Here is a 25,134-nt window from a genome sequence, read left to right on the forward strand (position 1 = left end):
TCCCCTCCTGCCTCACTGTGCCTCCCTGCAGTTCCTCAAACTGCTCTTTTTCTTGCCTCAGTGTTTTCATGTAAATAATCCTTCTCCTGGAAAGCTCTTCTCTTCACTGTCAGGCTTACTCACCCCCTTTCTAAGGTCTCATTTCAAATGCCGCTTTTTTCAGCCAGGTCCCCTCTTTTTACTCCCTTCCATTTACCCTGTACTTTTTCTTCATAGCACTTACAACGGTTTGTAATTCACAAATACACATTCTTGTTGTTCAGTTGCCAGGTCGGGTCCGACTATTTGCGATCCCAAGGACTGCAGCACACTGGGGCCTTCCTGACCTTCACCATCTCCACACCACACCTTATGCATACAAACATGTCTATAACGTCCCTTGCTTTCTAGACTCTAATCCAACACTGTTTCTTTTATCCAGCATCTAGCACAGTGTCTGGCACAGATGCCCTTAACACTCAATTCTTTGAAAATATTGAATAAATGTTTTGTAAATTAGACATAAGGGAACAGCTGAGAACAATGACAATCCATAGGATTTCATTGTTTTGTGCTGAGCCATTCTACCTCCCTTCTCCCTATTGCTACTTAGCACATATTAAAATTCTGACTAGTCACTATAGTATTCCTACAGGTGCAAGAACTGTTATGCAGTTGGGTGACTCCATCAGGATTATGCAAACTTTTTCAACTGCCAGTCAGCTTTCCTATAGTAGCCTTGAATGTCTCTTCAAGAGTACCTGATGTATTCTTTAAAATCAGACCATGTGTTCAACTGAATTGTGATAGTCATGATACTTCTAGTATGTTGAAATAGTAGGAGGTGACTGCCATCATCCAGTCACTCACACAAAAATAATGACTTCCTCATTTCAGTCATGTGGTATTTGTACTATAGGCTTCCCCGGGTGGTTCAGTGATAAAGAATTCGCCTGCTAATGCAGGAGGATGTGGGTTTGCCCCTGGGTCGAGAAGATCCGCTGGGGAAGGAACCCATTCCAGTATTCTTGCTTGGGAAATCCACTGGACAGAGGAGCCTGGGGGGCTACAGTCCATGGAGTCACAAAAGAGTCAGACGCAACTAAACAACAACAACAATTTGTACTATACCATCATCTTTAAGTATGTCCTGCCTTGCAATGTGACTGGCAGACCAAGGTTCTCTTCTTGGTCACCACAGATGTTAAATGAAAAATATATGAAGGAGGACCTAGGATAGTAAAGGGGTGGGTAAGGAAATTAATATTTATTGTCATATAGTACATGCCACATGTGGTACAAATAACACCCTTTCATTCCATTCTCACAACAACCCTGTGAAGTGGGTATTATCCCCTTTTTACACATGAGGAATCTTTTTTGACAATGTAGATTGTCTCTTGAATTTTCCTGTTGACATTAATTCACATTTATTTATTTTCGCCCTCCTTATTGTCAAGATTTTGGCAACTGTATAACCCAAAATGTATACTTTCACTCAATAAATATTGATTTAATGAAATAAGTTTCACAGTACATCATTGAATGATTGAAAATCAGAACCTACCATCCTTCTATCTCAGGTTACATCTTTTTCTAGCACTCCTTGAAGACATCCTGACCTAGTGAGCACCCTTGCTGGTTTCCATATTTCCCACTTATTAAATACATACACAGTCTATTCATCATCAACCCTATTGGACTCTCTGAGCTCAGTCTCCATAGTCTCATTTGTCATTGTGCAGTCACTCAGTCATGCCCAACTCTTTGTGATCCCATGAACGGCAGCACACCAGGCTTCCCTGTCCTTCACTATCTCTCGGACTTTGCTCATTCATGGCTGTTGAGTCAGCGATACCAACCAACCATCTCATCCTCTGTCGCCCCCTTCTCCTCCTGCTCTCAACCTTTCCTAGCATCAGGGTCTTTTCCAATGAGTCGGCTCTTCACATCAAGTGGCCAAAGTACTGTGGCTTCAGCTTCAGCATCAGTCTTTCCAATAAATATTCAGGGTTGATTTCCCTATTCTAATGGGGACCAGAATGCCAGCCTGATGGATGATACATAACCAATGCTCTTAATCATGGAATCACCCCTCCAGCTTCTAGTTAGAATAGTACCAACAGGATTTACCTATCTCAGAATTAGATAAAAGGGGGCTGCATTTCTCCATATAGGGTGAGCTTATACCTTAGAGTGAGCTCAGAAATCTTCCTTAATGGTTCTCCTTCATCCCTGCACGAATGGACCAGAAGTGAAGAACTATATGACCTTCCTCTCCCTTCTCTGTGAAGGATGGACCTTGGCCTTCATCTATACTCCTGAGAAAATAGAACCTTTCATTTTCTTTTCATAAATTTCTTTATCAACTTTCTCTTCCCTCATTTGATTCCAATTTTCTGGACCTTACTATAGTCAGAGTTTGGAAACAAAGGAAACAAGCCTGTGGTAGGAGGGACCAACTTATCCATGCCATGTTGCAACAAAGATTGCAAATTTGTAAAACCTCCCTTGAATGGACACTGTCCAACCCATCTACCCTGTGTCTTCAGAATTGGGACAGCAGAAATGAACTGCATTTCTCCGTCTCAAGAGTACATGGTGAGGGCAGTCTCACCCAGCATCATTTCAGATTTCTAGTGAAATGTGTAGGGGAAGATTCAAGATTCATGTCCCATTTCTCCCTTTAACTCCCACTAGAAAAGTCTTTGTTCTTGGAGAAACTGGTTTCAAGAGTATATGATCTCCCCAAAGTGGGTGTTGTCCCAGGACCTTCAGAAGATGCTGTAGCAGTAGGAGACACTCTCCACGCTGACACCCGCCACAGCTGCGTACAGTTCGGGTACCACCAACTCCGGTACTTGCAACACAGCCTTGTCATTTGCACTTTGAGCAGCAGTTTCGAGACACGAGTGTAGCTTTCTAAGTGAGGGGCGGCTGTCCTCACTCCAACGCCAGCAGGACTTCATGAGACCATACCTGAAAGGGGAGCAAGAGAAACTGACTTCCTTGACAAGGCAAATGTTTGAAAAACATGCTTCTTCGCTTACAAATCTTAACAAAAGAACCCTACAATTCTGTAATCTATTCATCACCCTGTCCCACACTCTTCCCAGAGAATACTATTCCTTCTCACCTTCCTAAATACTAAATCTCTTAATATCTTAACCTTTTTTATAGTAAGAATGACTGATGATTTTTTTTCTACTGTAACTTTTATTATGGAAAACATTGAACACACATAAGTGTAGAGAATAGTTATGCTGGTCACACGAATAGTATACTAGTTAATACTAGTCAATAGTTATACTATGGGCTTCCCTAGTGGCTCAGTCAACAAAGAATCATTTTTTTTACATGAATGCAAACTTTTTTTACATGAATGTGAATTCACATGAGTTCCTTTATTCAGCATAATACTAAAATCTTCTAATCCTATTTCATCTATTTATCACCTTATTCTTTTTGTTTTCCTTTTTTAAAAAAATTGGGATATAGTTGCTTTATGGGCTTCCCTCAGGTCACAGATGGTAAAGAATCCAATACAGGAGACCTGGATTTGATCTCTGGGTGGGGAAGATCCCCTGGAGGAGGGCATGGCTACCCACTTCAGTATTCTTGCCTGAAGAATTCCATGGTCACAAGAGCCTGTCAGGCTACAGTCCATGGGGTCAATGTCATGTTGGTTTCTGCTGTACTACAATCAGTATGACAAAACAGTTTTGTTGTTTTTTCTATTACCAAAAACTCTTTCAGAAGTTAAGTGTTTTCATCCTACATATTATGAACTTGCATCATTCCAGACCACTGCTATAACTTACCTACCAGTATGAGCTACATTACAACAGGGGAAAATAAGAAGATATGGAATAACATGATTCATAGTAATTTCAGATACCATAATCAGATAGTTCTTTCCATTAATCCAGGTCATTTTCTCCCTTTATTATTTAGCTTCCCCAGGAAATGGCTTTAGATAATGTATTTACCACCTTCAATCTGTCTTTGTTTCAATCCAGTTTCTAGAGAATGTGTAACACAGTCTGTTATCAAACGCTCTTTGCCAAGTCTCATTCCCGCCCAAGAACCTACAGCAGCTTCCTATTGTTCATCTTATAAAGTCGGCATCCTACCCCCAGCTTCTTACCACATAGGCCTTGCTTAACTGGAGCCCTCTCCTCCTCCTAAGACAACATCTAGCTATGCCCCAGACATGGTTAGTAACACCCAGCTTTTTCTTTGCTTATGCTCTGCCCAAGGAATTAATATCCTCTCCCTGGTTATTCTTTCCTATTGGTATAAGTAGGAATTTTCAATTCCTTCCCTTATAACCTGTGTTATATGGGAAACACACTGTGTTTCCCATATTCTTTAATGTTGTACCATTAGACTTTGTATAAGATGTTATGTTACTCTACTAATACTGATACCATTTACCAAGAACATACTTATTATAAAAGGCATGGTGTGCCTAGTCGACTATTCAGTCATGTCTGACTTTGCAACCCCACAGATTGTAGCCCACCAAGCTCCTCTGTCCATGGGATTTTCTAGGCAAGAATACTAGAGTGGGTTGCCATTGCTTCCTCCAGGGGATCTTTTTGACCCAAGGACCCAACCTGAAGTCCTGTGTCTCCTGCATTGCAGGCAGATTCTTTACCCACTGAGCCATCAGGGAAGCCCAAAAGGCATGGAAAGGAAACTTAACATGCATTATTTCATTGCAGCCTCACAATTACTTTGAGGTAGGACTATCATTTTACCTATTTCAAGTTAAGTAAACAATGTAACATATAGGACTAAGACTGAACATGTGTCTTTTTGACTATGACATGAATCTGAGCTTTTAACCAGTATACTCATTGCTTCACACTTTCTGTTGATTTTCATGTTCTTTCAGGTATTCCTCATCCAAATATTACATGGTTCAAGATCAGGTACTTTTTCAGTTAAATGTCTCTACCTATCCCCAGTATCAAGGACAGCCATATATATATATATATATATATATATATATATATAGCCTTCAAGAAATATTTGTCAATAATTTCATTCTAGTATACCCAGCAGTATCATCACTATACTATGTGTGTATAAGTATATACAATTATTATTTTTAGCTTTTTTTAATATGCTTGATACAATTACTGTTTGTATTTGTGGGAAACTCAGGTGCTAGAAAGTTACTTTTTCAGTACTGAAGAATTTACAAAATAACAGCAATTTAAACAGAAACGTATATCAATATATTATCCCCTGCTTTCTTAAAAATAATTGAAGCCTTTCTTATAGTCTATCATAACCTGCTTTGTACTTTATTGTTTATGAAATTCTGCATGTAATTTTTACTTTTCTGCTTCTATGTTAGTTCACCAACTGTCCCTTTCTGCTGGCAGTTTGATATCTTCCCTCTGCTGTCTAATTTCTTCTCACTGTCTTTCTTCTGATGGGCTTCCAACATGCTTAGAACCAGGAAAAATTTTTTTAAGTTAAATATCAAATAAGAACCAGTGAATAACTGTGGATTTTATGACAACTATATTAGAACTGAAGCTGGTAGTCTCTGAGACTGACATTTATATAGCTAAAACAGTGCTGTACCTGCATTGGATTTCATCTGTTTTAAAAGATTCCAGAGGAACTAAGATTTAACAATGTTAGCAAATCTAAATTTCTAATATAGCATTCAGTGGCTGCCTCCATATTGTGTATGTGTGTGTTTGTGTCGCACACATACACACACACAAATGTAAAGACACATATACACATATATATGAGCAGATGTATTTTCTGCATAGGTTTGGTTTAAGGTTGTACCTTAGCACATAGAGGACAGCTGAGGATCATCTGAGCCACTTTACAAACAGCATGACTGATAAAGAGCAAAAAAGATTTTAAAAGCCACTTACATGGTGTGTGTGCAACTACTGGGTCTCTCCATGACTTGCCCTCTTTGGAGATGCTGTAGGATATTGGTAGGAGGGACTTCAGGATATGGAGGTGCCCCTGTTGGTATGGAAAGAGTGAGACGAGTAAGACAACTTTAGGGTCTTCTAGAACATAAACGACTAAGTGACTTCACTTTCACTTTTTACTTTCACGCATTGGAGAAGGAAATGGCAACCCACTCCAGTGTTCTTGCCTGGAGAATCCCAGAGTCAGGGGAGCCTGGTGGGCTGCCGTCTATGGGGTCGCACAGAGTCGGACACAACTGAAGCGACTTAGCAGCAGCAGAATATAAACTATAACTAACACTATTTTCCATCTACCTGGGCTAATCACCTACAAAAGTAGGAAACCTAATAGGTATAATGTAGTTGATCCCTGGTGATCAGATAAGTGTATAACTTGGAGAATTTTGGAGAAAGGAGATGTTGGGGGAAGGAGACCTGATAATTTAGGAATATGTCAAGTCTTTAGGAATGTAACAAAATAAAGCTAAGCGAGAAATAAGATCTGCCCTCTACTTCTCAAACAAGAGAAAGTGCTGCAGTTTCTCAGTCAAACGGATTAATAAATCTAAAGACAACATTTTTATATTTATGCAAGATCAGCCTAGGGGCTTCCCAGGTGGCGCTAGTGGTAAAGAATCTGCCTTCCATTGCAGGAAACTCAAGAGATGTGGTTTCGATCTCTGGGTGGGGAAGATCCCCTGGAGAAGGAAATGGCAACTCCCTCCAACAAGAATTTGCCTGAAAAATTCCATGGACAGAGGAACCTGGCGGATAACAGTCCATGGGGTTGCAAAGAGTTGGACACGACTGAGCACCTGAGCACACACAAGATCATCCTTGGAATACTCCTTGGATTTTAAAATATGCCATGGAATTGGTAAAGCCTTTGGGGAAAGAAAGAGGAAGGAGGGAGACAGTTAGGGAGGGAACCATGACTTTATAAGACTATCTCAAAAATCAAGCTTGGATTCTGAAAATGTGTCAGCTCAGTTCGATCTTCAGCAATTGTGCTGAAACCCCTTCTCACAGTAAATGCCATCTACCACACAAATAAACATCCTTGCATATTTCTATAGGGGGTGCCACTACTTTGGGGATTTTCCTTACCTAGAGTCACCATCTCGTACAGCAGGATCCCAAAAGACCAGCTGTAAAAGAAACAAAGCTGTTTACTTCACTTTTATTTCTGCCTTTCATAAAGATGGCTCACTTAAATACCAGAGACCTTCAGTAAGAAACCCATGACAATGGCAGTGAATGGGAATCAAGGGTGATTGGTACAATAAGCAATGTAGTTATGCCATTAGAAAATATTTCTATCCAGTCCCCTTCGAATCTAATTTCCTTGAGAGCTCGATTTATGTCTCCTTTCTTCACATTAATAGATATTTACTATTATTTGTTAAATATTATATATGAATAGATATTATACATTAATAGGTATTTACACACTAATAGATATTTACTCTTATTTGTTAAATGCTATGAGCGCTTATGCAAATGCAAACATATTCACTCAAACATATAAAAATTCTCATATATCTTTTTCATCTTTTCCATTCCTTCCTGCTGAAATTCCAGCTTTTATTCTTCAGTTCAGTTCAGTCGCTCAGTCCTGTCCGACTCTTTGCGACCCTATAAATTGCAGCACGCCAGGCCTCCCTGTCCATCACCAACTCCCGGAGCTCACTCAAACTCACGTCCATCGAGTCAGTGATGCTATCCAGCCATCTGCCTCCAATCCCTCCCAGCATCAGAGTCTTTTCCAATGAGTCAACTCTTCGCATGAAATGGCCAAAGTATTGGAGTTTCAGCTTTAGCATCAGTCCTTCCAATGAACAGCCAGGGCTGATCTCCTTCAGAATGGACTGGCTGGATCTCCTTGCAGTCCAAGGGACTCTCCACAGTCTTCTCCCAACACCACAGTTCAAAAGCATCAATTCTTCTGCACTCAGCTTTCTTCACAGTCCAACTCTCACATCCATACATGACCACTGGAAAAACCATAGCCTTGATTAGATGGACCTTTGTTGGCAAAGTAATGTCTCTGCTTTTGAATATGCTGTCTAGGTTGGTCATAACTTTTCTTCCAAGGAGTAAGTGTCTTTTAATTTCATGACTGCAATCACCATCTGCAGTGATTTTGGAGCCCAAAAACATAAAGTCTGACACTGTTTCCACTGTTTCCCCATCTATTTGCCATGAAGTGATGGGACCAGATGCCATGATCTTAGTTTTCTGAATATTGAGCTTTAAACCAACTTTTTCACTCTCCTCTTTCACTTTCATCAAGAAGCTTTTTTAGTTCCTCTTCACTTTCTGCCATAAGGGTGGTGTCATCTGCATATCTGAGGTTATTGATATTTTTCCTGGCAATCTTGATTCCAGCTTGTGCTTCTTCCAGCCCAGCGTTTCTCATGATGTACTCTGCATAGAAGTTAAATAAGCAGGGTGACCATATACAGCCTTGACATACTCCTTTTCCTATTTGGAACCAGTCTGTTGTTCCATGTCTTAGTTCAAGGCCAAGCAGGGTTTATCTTTTATCTACTATATCCTCAGTAGATCTAACTGCCCAAACCTAGGTAAAACATTAACAGAGCAAGTTTTGTACATAAATGGACTAAGTAGTTGCCTAAAAAATATGATTTGAGAGACATATGTTTCATTATTCTACAGCATCATTGTGAAATGAGCAGTATCTCCCAAGGAAGTTTATTACTTCCAGACCTCTGTTGAAAAGCAGATATCAGGGAAACAGCAATGAAATGAAAAATCAGTGTCTTAATTGATTCACCACATTAACTGATGTTCTAAATTTCCCCTGAAGCTCCTAACATTCATGGCTGGTAAGATATCCTGTATTATACCTACCTGCTCCTCCAAGCAGATGAGTCATATGGTTACCAAAGTCAATTGTTATTCTTTGCAATCCTGTTTATGCCAATCATACATGTAACTATAACTACGTTATCAATTAAATACTATGTAGATTGATTAAATATACATGCCAAAAGCCTTAGCTCCCTGAAAACTAGGTTGAATGCTTTCAAAACATTCTCTAAAATCAAGCCGCTAAAAAGAGAGTGTTGTCGAACTGTGTGAGTGAGACAACTGTAGAAAACTGGGGGAAATTTAACAATAAATGCCTGCAGTCAAACTTCATCGCAATTGTTTTATACAAGAAATACGACATGTAACTTCATTTAGCACAGCACGTGTAGCCTCTTGGCCTTCCTCTGAAAGACTGATAAATATCCATTTATATGTTTTAAGTTAAAATAAATTGAGTATATAAATACACATATACATGGGCTTCCCTGGTGGCACAGTGATAAAGAACCTCCCCACCAATGCAGGAGAGGTAAGAGATAAGGTTTGATCCCTGGGTCAGGAGGATCCCCTGGAGGAGGTATAGGCTACCCAACTCCAGTATTCTGGAAACTTTCATGGACAGAAGAGCCTGTCAAAGTCAGATACAACTGAAGCGACTTAGCACAGCACATACATATATACATGTAAATATATATATTTTTTCTTTTTAATAGCTCCTAGTTTAAACTTTTGATTAAGTGGATCTGCCTCTTTCAGATAAAACTAGATAAAGAGATAGAACTATACCAAATCAAGTCCTCAGATATTGGTGTGAATAATCTATTCATTTTTCATTTTTTCTCTCCTAATCAAGGCTTCTAATCTGACACAGAGGGAATACTTCAGGAGGCACTAAAAAGGATTGCAGACAGCTGCCAACTATGAGCTCTGCCACATAACACACATTTTTGCTTGAGAGTCTGTCTGACTTCAAAGCAGAGACTTCATGCATAGACTTAATTGACAACAGACCCAGTCATGTTCACAGGCAGGAGGACACTGAAGTCAAGAAAGGAGGAACTCCACGGGGCAGGAACAAACCGTACATGTCTCCTTTGATGCCAGCTGGTTTCAGCAGAAGCCGTTCTGGGGCAAGCCACTTGAGGGGTACCACGCGAGTGGAGGAGATGGCCCCTCGGGAATGAACTTCATAAGCCAGGCCCAGCCCGCAGAGCTTAGCAGTGAGGTCACACTGGATTAGAACATTCCTGGCTGCCACATCGCCATGGAACAGACGCTTCTCCTGGAGAAATTCCTGTCAGAGTGATGTCAAAATGGATCAGCTCTCCGAGGTCATGGCTTGGGTCCCAGATAAAGTGAAGCAGATCCTCGAAAAGACATTTTCTACCCTGAACAAGCCGCATTAATAATGACATATCCATTCTCCCCCAAACTCCCTCCCATCCAGGCTGCCACATAACACTGAGCAGAGTTCCCTGTGCTCTACAGTAGGTCCTTGTTGGTTATCCATTTTAAATATAGCAATATGTATTTATATGGCTGAGTCCCTTTGTTGTCCACCTGAAACTATCACAACATTGTTTATCGGTTATACTGCAATACAAAATAAAAAGTTTAATATAAAAAAAAAAAAATAACATGTCACGTCCACACAGCTACTAAGTGGCAGTGACCAGAACCAAATATTCTAATTCATAAAAAGCACAGTACTTATAATGAATCAGACATGTTTGCATTGTGTTTAAGATCAACAGTTTCCAGAAATTCATTCTTTAAAAAAATTAATAAAAACTTTATTATGTTTTTTTATGAGTTGTTTTAGGGTGAAAACAAAGTTGAGTGGAAAAGCCAGAGCACTCAGGCCTCCTGCCCCTTAGTTTCCTCTATTAACAGCTTGCACTACTGTGATACATTTGTTACAACTGATGAACCTATGTGTTCAGTTGCTCAGTTGTAACTCTTTGCAACCCCATGGACTGTAGCCCACCAGGCTCCTCTGTCCATGGGATTTCCCAGACAAGAATACTGGAGTGGTTTGCCATTTCCTCTTCCAGATCTTCCCGATAGAGGGATCAAACCCGTGCCCCTTGAATTAGAAGTGCAGAGTCAACCACCAGACCACTAGGGAAGTCCCTATTTAGGTTAGTCTAAAATAAAGACATGATCTCATTTTCACCCCCTTCTTATTCCTCCTCTTCCACTTGTTCTTTGTTCCTTTTCAAGTATATGCAATTCCTGTCACATTCAGTATTACAGCAAGTCTCCTGCCTAACACATTCTGAGCTAGTATTTCTTGTTCTTTAGGTATAAATTATAAACATTCTTCTGGCTCTGTAGCCTTTCACCCATTCGTTTTCTCTTCCCAAATCTTCTACCAACTTATCTTTTCCTCTTTTACATCTGCTAACAGTATATATAGGGAAGTATGAGAAGGGGCCAGCAGAGGATGAGGTGACTAGATAGCATCACCAACTCAATAGACATGAATCTGAGCAAACTCGGAGATAGTGGAAGACAGAGGAGCCTGGCTGGCTACAGTCCATACGGCTGCAAACAGTCAGACACGACTGAGTGAACAACATGTGGGCATATAGCTCTTGGCCCTGGTGCCTTTACCTTTAAGACTGAGAAACCTTTTAAAACCCTTCTTGGGACTTCCCTGGTGGTCCAGTAGTTAAGATTCTGTGCTTCCCGGGGCACAGGTTTGATCCCTGGTCGGGGAACTAAGATCCTGCATACCTCATGGTGTGGCCAAAAAAAAAAAATTATTTTTTAATAAGCAATAAAAGAAATAAAACCTTTCCTGTTTCTTCTAGAAACCCTAAAGTGACCACTTTCTACCTAGAATTACCAATCCTGAATTATATTATCTAAATAATTTCATAAAGAGAAAATTGAAAACAATTAATCGATGCTTGAGTTTCTGCCCCCTAACTTCCACCAGATTTCATTTATACTATATACCCCATTTGAGAACATAAATATAAGAAATATGACATTAAATACCAGGCTAACAAAAAAGATCACTGCCATCTGTTGTCACTTCTCCAAGCCTTACCAAAGCCAAAAGGACCTGCTTCCCGATGTGATATATTTGTTTCTCTGTGAGGTCATAGGGAAGACCATCCATGGTCATCACATCCTAAAGAGATAAAGAAAAAGGCATTACATCAAAATGACATGAACAGATCTAAAGGGAAAAATAAGGAAAGAAATATTCTTAAATGCAGTTACTGAAGCTAGGGCAAAGACACAAAAATATAAGGACTTGGGAATTCCCTTGGCAGTCCAGTGGTTAGGAACCCACACTTTTACTGCAAACGGCCTGGGTTCAATCACTTGTCAGGGAAGTTAGTTCCCATTAACCACATGACATGGCCAAAAATAAATAAATAAGAATTTAAAAACTAAAAAATGTACAAAAGCTAAAAGATCCAAGGAGAGATGGTATGAGAGATTCCCAGGTATGCAGAGAAGTGCCATGATTTACTGGACCAGGAAGACAATAAAGAATGTAGGTGAAGAGCAGAATGAAGGAAGAATAGAATTTGTCAGGCTAATTGGTACGTGCATAGCTAATCAACCAGGTCAAGCCTTTCTTCCTAGTCAGGCTAATTGGTATGTGCACAGCTAATTAACCAGGTCAAACCTTTCTTCCCAACACCTCTGCCCCACCACTCACCCGGCGACAGGTCCAGAGAAAGCTGAGCAGGTCTCCGTGGGCCACATCCTCCAGAACCATGTAGAGCGGCAGCCTGTCTGTGCAGCAACCTTCCAGCTGTACCAAGTTTTTGTGCTTCCCCAAGTATAGATAGAATGGATTCGCCCTAAGAAATCCTGCACCTCTTGGAGCCCAGTTGGTTCTGTGGAGGACAGAAGAACCATGGGGAATGAGCAGTCAGAGTGCCAATAAAGTGGGGAGTATGAGGCAGGAAGGAACCTCAGATGTAAATTTCAAAGCTTCAAAGGGGAATGAGCGTAGACCAAAAGTAAACAGAAAGGGGATCAATTAGATGATCTTCGATGTCACTGTTCTTTTATCAAAGGTAACATAGACCCACAGTTCTTCCCAACTAGTTAGACTTTCCTCTGCCTAATAAAATTGTTCTGTTTACATTAAAATATTATCACACATACTATTTTCTTGTTGTTACATGCTATGAGGTCCCAAAAGAATCAGACATAACTCAGTGACTAATGTCTGATTCTTTTGGGACCTCATAGACTGTAATCCACCAGCCTCCTCTGTCTATGGGATTCTGCAGGCAAGAATACTGGAATGGGTTGTCATTTCCTTCTCCAGGGGATCTTCCTGACCTAGGGATTGAACCTGTTTTTCCTGCATTGCAGATGGATTCTTTACTGCTGAGCTACATGGAAGCCCCTGACTATAACATCAGCTCAGTCGCTCAGTCATGTCCGACTCTTTGCGACCCCATGAATCGCAGCATGCCAGGCCTCCCTGTTCATCACCAACTCTCCCAGTTCACTCAGACTCATGTCCATTGAGTCTGTGATGCCATCCAGCCATCTCATCCTCTGTCATCCCCTTCTCCTACTGCCCCTAATCCCTCCCAGCATCAGGCTCTTTTCCAGTGAGTCAACTCTTTGCATGAGGTAGCCAAAGTATTGGATTTCAGCTTCAACATCAGTCCTTCCAAAGAACACCTAGGACTGATCTCCTTTAGGATGGACTGGGTGGATCTCCTTGCAGTCCAAGGGACTCTCAAGAGTCTTCTCCAACACCACAGTTCAAAAGCATCAATTCTTCTGCACTCAGCTTTCTTCACAGTCTAACTCTCACATCCATACATAACCACAGGAAAAACCGTAGCCTTGACTAGATGGACCTTTGTTGGCAAAGTAATATCTCTGCTTTTGAATATGCTATCTAGGTTGGTCATAACTTTCCTTCCAAGGAGTAAGTGTCTTTTAATTTCATGGCTGCAGTCACCATCTGCAGTGATTTTGGAGCCCAAAAACATAAAGTCTGACACTGTTTCCACTGTTTCCCCATCTATTTCCCATGAAGTGATGGGACCAGATGCCATGATCTTCGTTTTCTGAATGTTGAGCTTTAAGCCAACTTTTTCACTCTCCTCTTTCACTTTCATCAAGAGGCTTTTAGTTCCTCTTCACTTTCTGCCATAAGGGTGGTGTCATCTGCATATCTGAGGTTATTGATATTTCTCCTAACAATCTTGATTCCAGCTTGTGTTTCTTCCAGTCCAGCATTTCTTATGATGTACTCTGCATGTAAGTTAAATAAGCATGGTGACAATATACAGCCTTGACGTACTCCTTTTCCTATGTGGAACAGTCTGTTGTTCCATGTCCAGTTCTAACTGTTGCTTCCTGACCTGCATATAGGTTTCTCAAGAGGCAGGTCAGGTGGTCTGGCATTCCCATCTCTTCAGAATTTTCCACAGTTTATTGTGATCCACACAGTCAAAGGCTTTGGCATAGTCAATAAAGCAGAAATAGATGTTCTTCTGGAACTCTCTTGATTTTTCCATGATCCAGCGGATGTTGGCAATTTGATCTCTGGTTCCTCTGCCTTTTCTAAAACCAGCTTGAACATCTGGAAGTTCACAGTTCAGGTACTGCTTAAGCCTGGCTTGGAGAATTTTGAGCATTACTTTTACTAGCATGTGAAATGAGCGCAATTGTGTGGTAGTTTGAGCATTCTTTGGCATTGCCTTTCTTTGGGATTAGAATGAAAACTGACCTTTTCCTGTCCTGTGTCCACTACTGAGTTTTCCAAATTTGCTGGCATATTGAGTGCAGCACTTTCACAGCATCATCTTTCAGGATTTGAAATAGCTCAACTGGAATTCCATCACCTCCACTAGCTTTGTTCGTAGTGATGCTTTCTAAGGTTTCTACTTGACTTCACATTCCAGGATTTCTGGCTCTAGGTGAGTGATCACACCATCGTGATTATCTGGGTCATGAAGATCTTTTTTGTACAGTTCTTCTGGGTATTCTTGCCACCTCTTCTTAATATCTTCTGCTTCTGTTAGGTTCATACCATTTCTGTCCTTTATCGAGCCCATCTTTGCATGAAATGTCCCCTTGGTATCTCTAACTTTCTTGAAGAGAACTCTAGTCTTTCCCATTCTGTTGTTTTCCTCTATTTCTTTGCATTGATCGCTGAGGAAGGCTTTCTTATATCTTCTTGCTATTCTTTGAACTCTGCATTCAGATGCTTATATCTTTCCTTTTCTCCTTTGCTTTTCGCTTCTCTTCTTTTCACAGCTATTTGTAAGGCCTCGCCAGACAGCCATTTTGGTTTTTTGCATTTCTTTTCCATGGGGATGGTCTTGATCCCTGTCTCCTGTACAATGTCATGAACCTCTGTCCACAGTTCATCAGGCACTCTATCTATCAGATCTAGTTTCTAAATCTATTTCTCACTTCCACTGTATAATCATAAGGGATTTGATTTAGGTCATACCTGAATGGTCTAGTGGTTTTCCCCACTTTCTTCAATTTAAGTCTGAATTTGGCAATAAGAAGTTAATGATCTGAGCCACAGTCAGCTCCCAGTCTTGTTTTTGCTGACTGTATAGAGCTTCTCCATCTTTGGCTACAAAGAATATAATCAATTTGATTTTGATGTTGACCATCTGGTGATGTCCATGTGTAGAGTCTTCTCTTGTGTTGTTGGAAGAGGGTGTTTGCTATGACCAGTGCGTTCTCTTGGCAAAACTATAGTCTTTGCCCTGCTTCGTTTTGTACTCCAATGCCAAACTTCCCAGGTGTCTCTTGACTTCCTACTTTTGCATTCCAGTCCCGTATGATGAAAGGGACATCTTTTTTGGGTGTTAGTTCTAAAAGGTCTTGTAGGTCTTCATAGAACCGTTCAACTTCAGCTTCTTCAGCATTACTGGTTGGGGCATAGGCTTGGATTACCGTGATATTGAATGGTTTGCCTTGGAAACGAACAGAGACCATTCTGTTGTTTTTGAGATTGCATCCAAGTACTGCATTTCAGACTCTTTTGTTGACCATGATGGCTACTCCATTTCTTCTAAGGGATTCCTGCCCACAGTAGTAGATATAATGGTCATCTGAGTTAAATTCACCCCTTCCAGTCCATCTAGTTTATGACTATAACATAGATATTAATATTTTGTTGAAGGAATAGAAAACTAATGGTTGATATGTATATAGGTTCAAATTTCATAATTCTCATTTGATGCATAAAGAATGACTTTCCGACAGAGCTTTATAGATTTGAGAATAAGGAATCCAGGATGGTGTGCAGGTTACAAATATGTGTGACTATTACACAGATTAAGCTGAGGTGACAATCTTCTCCCAAACCTCAATATTCTAAACCAAGAAAAGATCTGTATTCTGCTGCTTTCTTAAAGCACTTTGCTTCTGTTTTGTTTACTTGTTTTCTTTTGTTTGCTGGACAAATTGTTTATTGTTCCTTCTGCTTTTAATTACATTCAATAAAAATAGCAATGATAAAAAATGTTATCACACATTAAAATATTATTATTTCTAGACCTTTTGATTATGATTCTTGGTAATCCTATCTCTGTTCCATTTTATGTATCCATCATTACTGGTCCACATCATGAGTATCAGTCAAAAAGAAAATGAAGTATCTGGAAAAGGAATCAAATAGGCAAGAAAAATGAAGAAACAACCTCAAAATCCTCATCCAAGAAATATTCAATAGGCAAAAAGTTAATTTTAACAGCCTTAATAGGCAAGGTTGAGCTAGGGAAAGACCCAAAGAAGAACTTTTCTGTTCTTGAATTTTTACTTTCTATTTCCTTCTTATTGTGGGCCAGCTGTGGTCACAACTATCTGCTGATTAACATCCTAATGTCTGAAAATCCTGTTAGCATTCCCTGTTGAGGGTTCACAGTAAAAATGTTAAAAGAGGAAAAGAAGTGCAGTACTCCTCCTTTTACCTTTTAAAGTCTTGAGGACCACACTCCTGGGCTTCGCAGGGTTCCCAGTGTGTATTGTGGTGCGATAGATGGCCCCATAGCTACCACTGTGGATTTGCTCCAGAACTTCAGAGAGTTGTTCCCGGGGCACCTGCAGCTTAGCCAGGACTTGTGCAGAAGTTCGCAGAAGGCTTTCCACCGAGGTCTCCTCAAGTGGTACAAACACAGTTCCCCCAGGTCCTGCTGCTTCCTGGCTTAGGTTCCCAGATGGAGGCACGTGGGCAACATCTAAAACAAAGAGGTGACACCAACCAGCTTTTTTCTGGCCCCATGGACTCCAGGGAATCAGAACCTCAAACAAACCAGCAAGAAGTCCCTTCAGAAATTTTCTCTCTTGGGTTAATGTGAGGTACCTTCAGGTGCTTCTCAATGAACCAGCATCAACACAAACCTTGTAGAATATATGTCATAATCCCATTACTTCTAAGGCAACTTAAGATGGACCTCTGAAAATTGGTAAAGACATTTCTGTTCAGTCTTTCTCAGAATTCCAGTTCAGTATGAGTAGAGTCTAGAGACAATTCAAAAAGCTACTGAATATATCTTCAAACCACAGACACCTAAAGTGATGGTAACTGCGAGGGGAGCTATCATTTGAGTCAATAAAGTGACTTTCAAGAGCGAAACAGAGGTATGGATAAGTACTCGGCTCTAAGCTAAAGTTATTCTTCTTCCCTCAAGTTGTCCCCAAAATCAAATTATTCCATATTTCCCAGAGTCTCAATCAAGAAAGTCTTGGATTTCCCTGGCAGGCCAGTGGTTATGGGCTTCCCTCGTAGCTCAGTCGGTAGAGAATCTGCCTGCAATGCAGAGGACCTGGGTTAGATTCCTGGGTGGGGAAGATCCCCTGGTGAAGGAAATGGCAACACACTCCAGTATTCTTGCCTGGAAAATCCCATGGACAGAGGAGCTTGACGGGCTACATACAGTCCATGGAGTCGCAAAGAGTTGGACATGAGTTAGCGTGTAAACAACAACGTTGAAATCGGTGAGCCTGGAACCAAGTGAGATAATAAAAGAGTTACAGGAGATGAGGCCAGCAGAGAGGACTCTGATCATGTTAGGCCACTGAAAGAATTTAATCTATTTTTCATTCTAAGATGACAAGCTACTGGAGGTTTCATGCAGAGAATTAACAGGGCTCACTTAGGCCTTAAAAGAATCATTCCACTGCTCTGAGGAGTACAGACAGTGAAAGGATACAGGCAGAAGCAGGGAAACTAGGTAACGGTGTATTACAATTTTCTATGAGAGGTGAGGGTGACTTGAGTCTCTTTTGAAGGTACAATTAAACAGGATTTGCTAATAGATTGGATACAGAATGTGAGAGAAAGAGGAGGCAAGGACATCTTCAGATTTCATTTAGACTTCATTTTAGATTGAACACATAGTGAGCTGGGCTTACCATTTATTATGACAGGGAAGACTATGAAGAGGAAATTGTGAGGGGAATTTCAGGACTTTTGTTTTACACATGCTATATATTTTAACTGTGGTGCTGGAGAAGGCTCTTGAGAGTCCCTTGGACTGCAAGGAGATCAAACCAATTAATCCTAAAGGAAATCAGTCCTGAATATTCATTGGAAGGACCGTTGCTGAAGCTGAAGCTCCAATTCTTTGGCCACATGATACGAACAGCCAACTCATTGGAAAAGACCCTGATGCTGGGAAAGATTGAATGCAAAAGGAGAAGGGGTTGACAGAGGATGAAAGGGTTAGATAGCATCACCAACTTAATGGACATAAACTTGAGCAGACCTGGGGAGAGAGTAGAGGACAGGGAAGCCTGGTGTGCTGCAGTCTATGGGGTCACAGAAAGTTGGACACGACTTAGTGACTCAACAACAACAACAACAAATAAGAAAATCAGGATACAATTTAGAGAAGGAGAAGGGATCCACCACTCTAGAGATTCATATTGCTGTCAGAATTTTTTTCCCTTCTTTTTTCTCTGAGTTTTCCATTCAAGCTGGCTCTCTTTCATCATATGCTCAGTGGTACTCCAGAATAGCATGCTATCATCTCCTACCTAGTGCTTCAAAGACTATTATGGGACTTCCCTGGTGGTCCAGTTTTTAAGAATTTGCCTACCAATGGAGGGGATATGGGTTCAATCCCTGATCCAGGAAGATTCCACATGTCACAGGGCAACTAAACCCATGCGCCACAACTTCTGAGCTTGAGTGCTCCACAGCCCATGTTCCGCAACAAGAGAAGCCACCAGAGTAAGTCCGTGTACCACGACGAAGAGTAATCCTTGCTGGCCAAAACTAAAGAAAGCCAGGAGCAGCAGTGAAGACCAGAACAACCATAAATAAATAAATGTTTTAAAATCATTAAGAAAAAAAAAAACTATTATTAAGGCTACTCCTTTACATCAGAAATTCCAGAAGCACAAAGTAGAGGTGAAATGTATTATAGAGTAAAGTGTCATCCTTCAAAACTCATTACAAAGCCTTTGGCTTTATCCCCAGGCTTCCTCCCCAGTCCTTAGACACTCACATGGCCAAAGATTTGATGGTGCAATAGGACAAAGAAAACAGAAAGAGGTTACATGAGGCCTCTCTTGCCTTCTCTTCTTTCAGCTAACAAGAAATTCTGAAATTTCTTGTTATATAAATATATGAAATTCATATATTGAATTTCAACTCATGACATTCCTAAGAAAGGCTCACCTGTTGCTCTCAACTCCACAGGAGGGGACCCATACCATCTATCTCATCAGAGTCCTTGAGATTTGAGCTCACTGAAGGTTGGGTCTTCTTTCCTACCATCTCCATCTTTCCCAAGTCACTGCCCAGCCTGTTTGAGTCTTACCTCGAGGTCCTGGAGACTGCTGTTGGGCTCTCTGTCCTCTGATAAAAAGCCACAGGATGACACCAAGGAGGATGAGGAAGGTACCAACTAGGAGGGTTGGGATGATGATGATTTCATACTGCTGTTCCCGGATAACTAGGTAGGAGATCAAGCAAGAAGAGATTGAAGAAGGCCCCGAACCGGACTCCCCCTCCCCTGAGTCTTCAGCTCACCGTATGTGACATGATTATCTCTTCCTTCTGATCAGCTCCCTGATCTGAATCCCTATGCCCCTGTTTCTCAGCCCAGCCCTGTGCCTCCTCTCTCATTTTTCCTGCTGAGATGAAAGTGCAGTACATCTTTATCTCCCATTGCCACTCTCCCCTACCCTGCCCCCCTCCTTCAAAGAAAATGGTCCCTAACACCAATTCCTTTCTCACCACTCTCTTCATTTTATTAGAAATCAAATGATCTTTCTTCCAGAATCTCTTCAGATCTTGTGCGTGCATGCTAAGTCACTTTAGTTGTGTCTGACTCTGTGCGACCCTATGGACTGTAGCCTGCCAGGCTCCTCTGTCCATGGGATTCTCCAGGCAAGAATACTGGAGTGAGTTTGTCATGCCCTTCTCAAGGGAATCTTCCCAACCCGGGGATCAAACCCGTGTCTCTTACGTCTCCTGCTGTGGCAGGTGGATTGTTTACCTCTAGCGCCACCTGGGAAGCCTTATTCTGAAGCCCTCTTCAGATGTTAATCTCCATCAAAAATCAGAGGACGGATCTCTGTATCACCTGTACTTACTACACAGCTTGTCACTGAGACTGCATTCCAACAGCATCCGCATCACGCCCCTCTCATTTCCCATCACAACGCAGTGGTCCACTCCAGCGCTTGACCCCTTGAGGACGCACAGAGCACCACTGAAAATGATTCCCAAGGCTTGAGTTGTTTTGACAAAAATAAAATGGAGCACACACAGAACTTTAAAACACCTCTCCAGATCACTGGTTATTAAGTATCTGGCTAGCTGGAACTCTCTGAGCCACCAATTCATCTCTATCTATCTATCTGATATTCGAACGGGAAGAAATTGTTTCTTCCTGCCATTTTCATTTTATACAGCTAATCCAGCCTTGATCTGGTCTGATCCTTTCATGCGGTTGTTTCTAAAATTATTTTAAAGGCTCCCCTCCTGCCCTAGACTCCTGCTCTGATGGTCAAGTTCACAAATGATATAAAATTGTGGTTCATGGGAACAGATGTGGGAAAGATTTATCTCCCTAGCAGTCCTTAAGCAGGTCTAATTTTCTTTTTCTGTGTATCTCCTAATTTTTTAAACAAAACACTTAATTTCATTTTTATACAAACCTAATTCAGACCATGAACAAATAGTTGGTGGATTTCAAGAGAGATGAGTTACACACTTGCTTTCCTTCTCTGACATACCCACCCCACCCCACCCCCCACCCCCACCCCGCACTGCATTCACACTACTAATGAACAGACAGCAGCTATGAATAAAACTATTTAGTTTTGCAGCTCTCGAAGCTTCCTCTGTTCTTCATATAAAGATAGATACAGACACTCATTCTTACCAGGGTATGGGTTAAAGAAAGTGTCAGTGCTAAGCTCTCTTCATTTTTTTTTTAAACAAAAAGTAAATATATTCATGATTCAAAAATAAAACTACAAAATGGTATACCATGAAAATATTTTTTCTACCCTGTCCTTCTCCATCTATCCAGTTCCCAATTCCCCTTCAAGTAGTATATAGTTACCGGTGTCTTGTTAACCTGGCCAGAGATTCTTTTTATTGTTATACTCTACACCATCAGCATATGCTGCATTTAGTCGCTTAGTCATTTCCAACTCTTGGTGACTCCATGGATTATAGCCTGTCAGACTCCTCTGTTCAAGAAGATTCTCCGGGCAAGAATACTGGAGTGGGTTGCCATGCCCTCCTCCAGATCTAATGCCATATTATCAGCACATATTTCCAAAAACCCAGTTCTTTCTTTCTGAAGAGAACTGGTGGTTGCCACTCTTCCATATATGTAAAAACTTAATTTTGCCCTTGGTTAACATAATTCTGTGGCCAGCAAAGCCAAAGTCTTTAATTCTGATTGGTCTGAAACAAATATGGTGATTTCCCACTCTAAACAGGTGACCTAGTTCTGTAAAGATTTAATCACAAGGTAAAATTTAGAAAATCAGAATTGTAGCTTATACGATATTATACTATATTGTACAGTATGACATTAGTCATCTTATGCTCCCTTCTGTTACATCACATGTTTTGCTTTATTATTGATACTGCTTGCATATGTGCTAATTCACTTCAGTTGCGTCTGACTCTGTGGCACCCTATGGACTGAAGCCCTGCAGGCTCTCTTCTGTCCATGGGATTCTCCAGGCAAGAATACTGGAGTGGGTTGCCATGCCCTCCTCCAGGGGATCTTCCCGACCCAGGGATCGAACCCACTTCTCTTACTTCTCCTGCATTAGCAGGTGGGTTCTTTACCTCTAGCGCCACCTAGGAAGCCCTATTATTGATACTAATAACCACTAATATCCTATCGAGGCAGAGTGTCTCAGTTCTGGAAACAAATATGCAAAGAAACGTCCCAGCCAGTTGAATCTTCTTTTCACTCTTCCTGGAGCTCCATGAGTTTGTCTGAGGGAATGAAAATTAAACAATTTCCTTACAACTCAGACGACAGACAGGTGTGTGACTGGTTGACAGAAGCCTAAGTCAACAGAGGAGTAGCTAGAAGGAACATCCCAGAGAGAAAAGGAAAGTTTGATCGTCTTATCTGTGGGTTTGCACATACTGAGGGATCTATGAAGTTAATGAATTGTAAGATAGCAAAGTCCCTCTGATCTAGTTTGTGAGGCAAAAAGGCAAGGTGAGAGTTCCCACAATTCCACAAGACCACATGAAAGGGAAAACACTCTGTAAGAAACAGCAAGCCTTGAAAAAGGGTGGAGAGAACAAGGTCCTAAAAATAAAATGTTAGCTCAGCCAGGACAATCAAACATAATTTGAAAACGTCATTCTGATTCTTATTTTCCTTTCCACTTACTTCCTTTTCGGTGCATTATCAGAGGTAATTATTTTTATTCAGGGAGCAGCCAGTTAAACGAGTTTGACTCTGGGAAGTCAGTCCTGTGAGTACCTCTCTTACCACACACAGGAGAAAGAAAGGGGAAGGTGGCAGCTCCAGCTCGTGAGCTCTGCCCAGAAACCAAACTACACACCCACTGACACATGCTTGAGCACAAAACATAAAGTCCTGTGTATGTGTCCCCACATAGAATTGCTCAGGGTGGAAACCCCTAATGACAACACATAGCCACGCACACCTATGTCCAAAGACCCAAGTCCACGCTCATACCCTTTCACTTAGACGTCACACTTACACAGAGCATTCACCTTTGGATGCAACGTGACCTTCTATGTCATTTCCAGAGCAAGGTTCTCACAATCAGTTTTATTTGATCAGCCCTTTGTGAGCTTCCCTGGTAGCTCAGAGGTTAAAGCGTCTGCCTGCAATGTGGGAGACCTGGGTTCATTCCCTGGGTCAGGAAGATCCCCTGGAGAAGGAAATGGCAACCCACTCCAGTATTCTTGCCTGGAGAATCCCTTGGACAGAGAAGCCTGGCAGGCTACAGTTGATGGGGTTGCAAGGAGTTGGACACAACTGAGTGACTTAGTCCAGCACACACAGCACAGAATTTAAAGACACAGCTTAATAACAAGTAGCAATCCGATGAAACTGGACACTGGAGCAAGGAGATAAACCTATATTCTGTTGTTGTTTAGTCACTAAGTCATGTCCGACTCTTTGAGACCCCATGGACTATAGCCCACCAGGCTCCTCTTTCCATGGGAATTTCCCAGGCGAGAATACTGGAGTGGTTTGCCATTTCCTTCTCCAGAGGATCATCCTCACCCAGAGATTGAACCTGCCTCTCCTTCACTGGCAGGCAGATACTTTACCACTGAGCCATCATGGAAGTCCAATAAGATATATAAAGAAAGATATATATGTATATATATTAGATCATAGGAAAGAGCACCTGCTTGGACTCCCTTCAGTGACTCTCTTCAGTTACCTTCTACTTAAAGGACTATCCATTTTGTTGCAACTGGTGGAATTTCATTCTTTTTAATGGCTGAGTAATTATTTTATTGAAGATATATAAGCATGCGTTTCTGCAAATAAAGTACTCTTGTTTCACTCGAGACTTGGGTCCCCCACATCCTTCTTTTCATTGACTCCAGTCCCCAGGTCCCGGTCTGTAAAGACCATGACAAAATAGGAATTTGCTCACAAGGCTATGGAGGCTGATAAGTCCTACAATCTTCCACCTGCAAGTTGAAAACCAGGAAATCTGAGACCGTAATTCAACCTGAAGCTGGAGGCCAGAAAACAGGGGTTATAGCGTCGGAACTCCAGATTTTCCTTATGCCATCATCGCACGGTCTTAATCACTGAAGCTTTGTAGTATGTTTTAAAATAATTAAGTTATGGGGATTCCCTGGTGGTCCAGTAGTTAAGACTCAGCATTTCACTGCCAAGGGTCTGGATTCAATCCCTAGTCAGGGAACTAAGATCCTATAAGCTGCTCAGTGTGGCCTCCCCTCAAAAAAAATGCAAATTATTAACTGTGTCCTACAGCTTTGTTCTCTTTTTGAAGATTGTTCTGGATACTTTCAATCCCTTGTGTTCCTTTTTAAATGAATTTTAGAATCAACCTGTTGCTGCTGCTGCTGCTGCTAAGTCGCTTCAGTCGTGTCTGACTCTCCGTGACCCCATGGACTGCAGCCTACCAGGCTCCTCCGTCCATGGGACTCTCCAGGCAAGAGTGCTGGAGTGGGGTGCCAACCTGGCCATCCCTAAAAAAAGGGCCATCTGGAATTTTGCCAAAGACTACATTGACTGTATCTATCAACTTGGGAATATTGTCCTCTTAACAATATTAAGTCTTTCTACTTCCTATGGGATGTTTTTCCATTTATTCTGTTCTTGCTTCATTCCTTTCAATGATATTTTGAAATTTTCAGTATACCAGTCTCATTTGCTATCAATAGCATTTACAGTTCCGTGGCCTTGAGAGGATAATTAGAATCTGTGTATGATTGGGAGATACCACTTAATGTTGTGTCTCTAAGAAAATCAGTTCTAGAACAGGTTGGACAATACATGCTTCCTAGAGGCTGGCCAGACATGCCATATATAAGATAATAGAAGCCCACTACTGATCTTTCTCATATCTGGATAATTACACAGACTGTAGAGCACCACTTTTTTTTTCTGTGGCTCTCAAAGTTAGAACCCAGTGTCTTTTTTTTTTTTTTTTTTACTGTCCTGAGTTGGTATAAATTTCTTAGGATGCCATGAATTGGTGGGACTAGAGAGGGTATCCAAAGATTCACAGCTCTAAATTCCTACCTAAAGGGACTTAAGACCACATTCCAATGCAGGGGGTGCAGGTTCATTCCCTGGTCAGAGAGCTAGATCCCATATGCCACAACTAAGTTTGCTTGCCACAACTAAAGGTTCCATGTGCCACAACTTGGTGACATTGGTGAAGA

At 41.2% G+C, this 25,134-nt stretch overlaps 1 protein-coding gene across 1 annotated transcript in view; it reads right to left on the reverse strand.

Moving 5' to 3' along the window:
- Positions 1 to 1,219: 1,219 nt before the first annotated feature.
- STYK1 (serine/threonine/tyrosine kinase 1) overlaps positions 1,220 to 25,134 on the reverse strand; it is a 53,940-nt gene continuing 30,025 nt past the window's right edge. The window contains 10 exon segments of the mRNA XM_005910096.3: positions 1,220 to 2,958; positions 5,889 to 5,985; positions 7,041 to 7,081; positions 9,854 to 10,062; positions 11,827 to 11,910; positions 12,451 to 12,587; positions 12,590 to 12,631; positions 16,703 to 16,969; positions 19,559 to 19,693; positions 20,337 to 20,433. Of these exon segments, the coding sequence (XP_005910158.2) occupies positions 2,754 to 2,958; positions 5,889 to 5,985; positions 7,041 to 7,081; positions 9,854 to 10,062; positions 11,827 to 11,910; positions 12,451 to 12,587; positions 12,590 to 12,631; positions 16,703 to 16,969; positions 19,559 to 19,693; positions 20,337 to 20,400 (1,281 nt within the window). The 5' untranslated portion in view covers positions 20,401 to 20,433 and the 3' untranslated portion in view covers positions 1,220 to 2,753.

This window comes from Bos mutus, chromosome 5 (genome assembly GCF_027580195.1).
Source record: "Bos mutus isolate GX-2022 chromosome 5, NWIPB_WYAK_1.1, whole genome shotgun sequence".
Lineage (NCBI taxonomy): Eukaryota > Metazoa > Chordata > Mammalia > Artiodactyla > Bovidae > Bos > Bos mutus.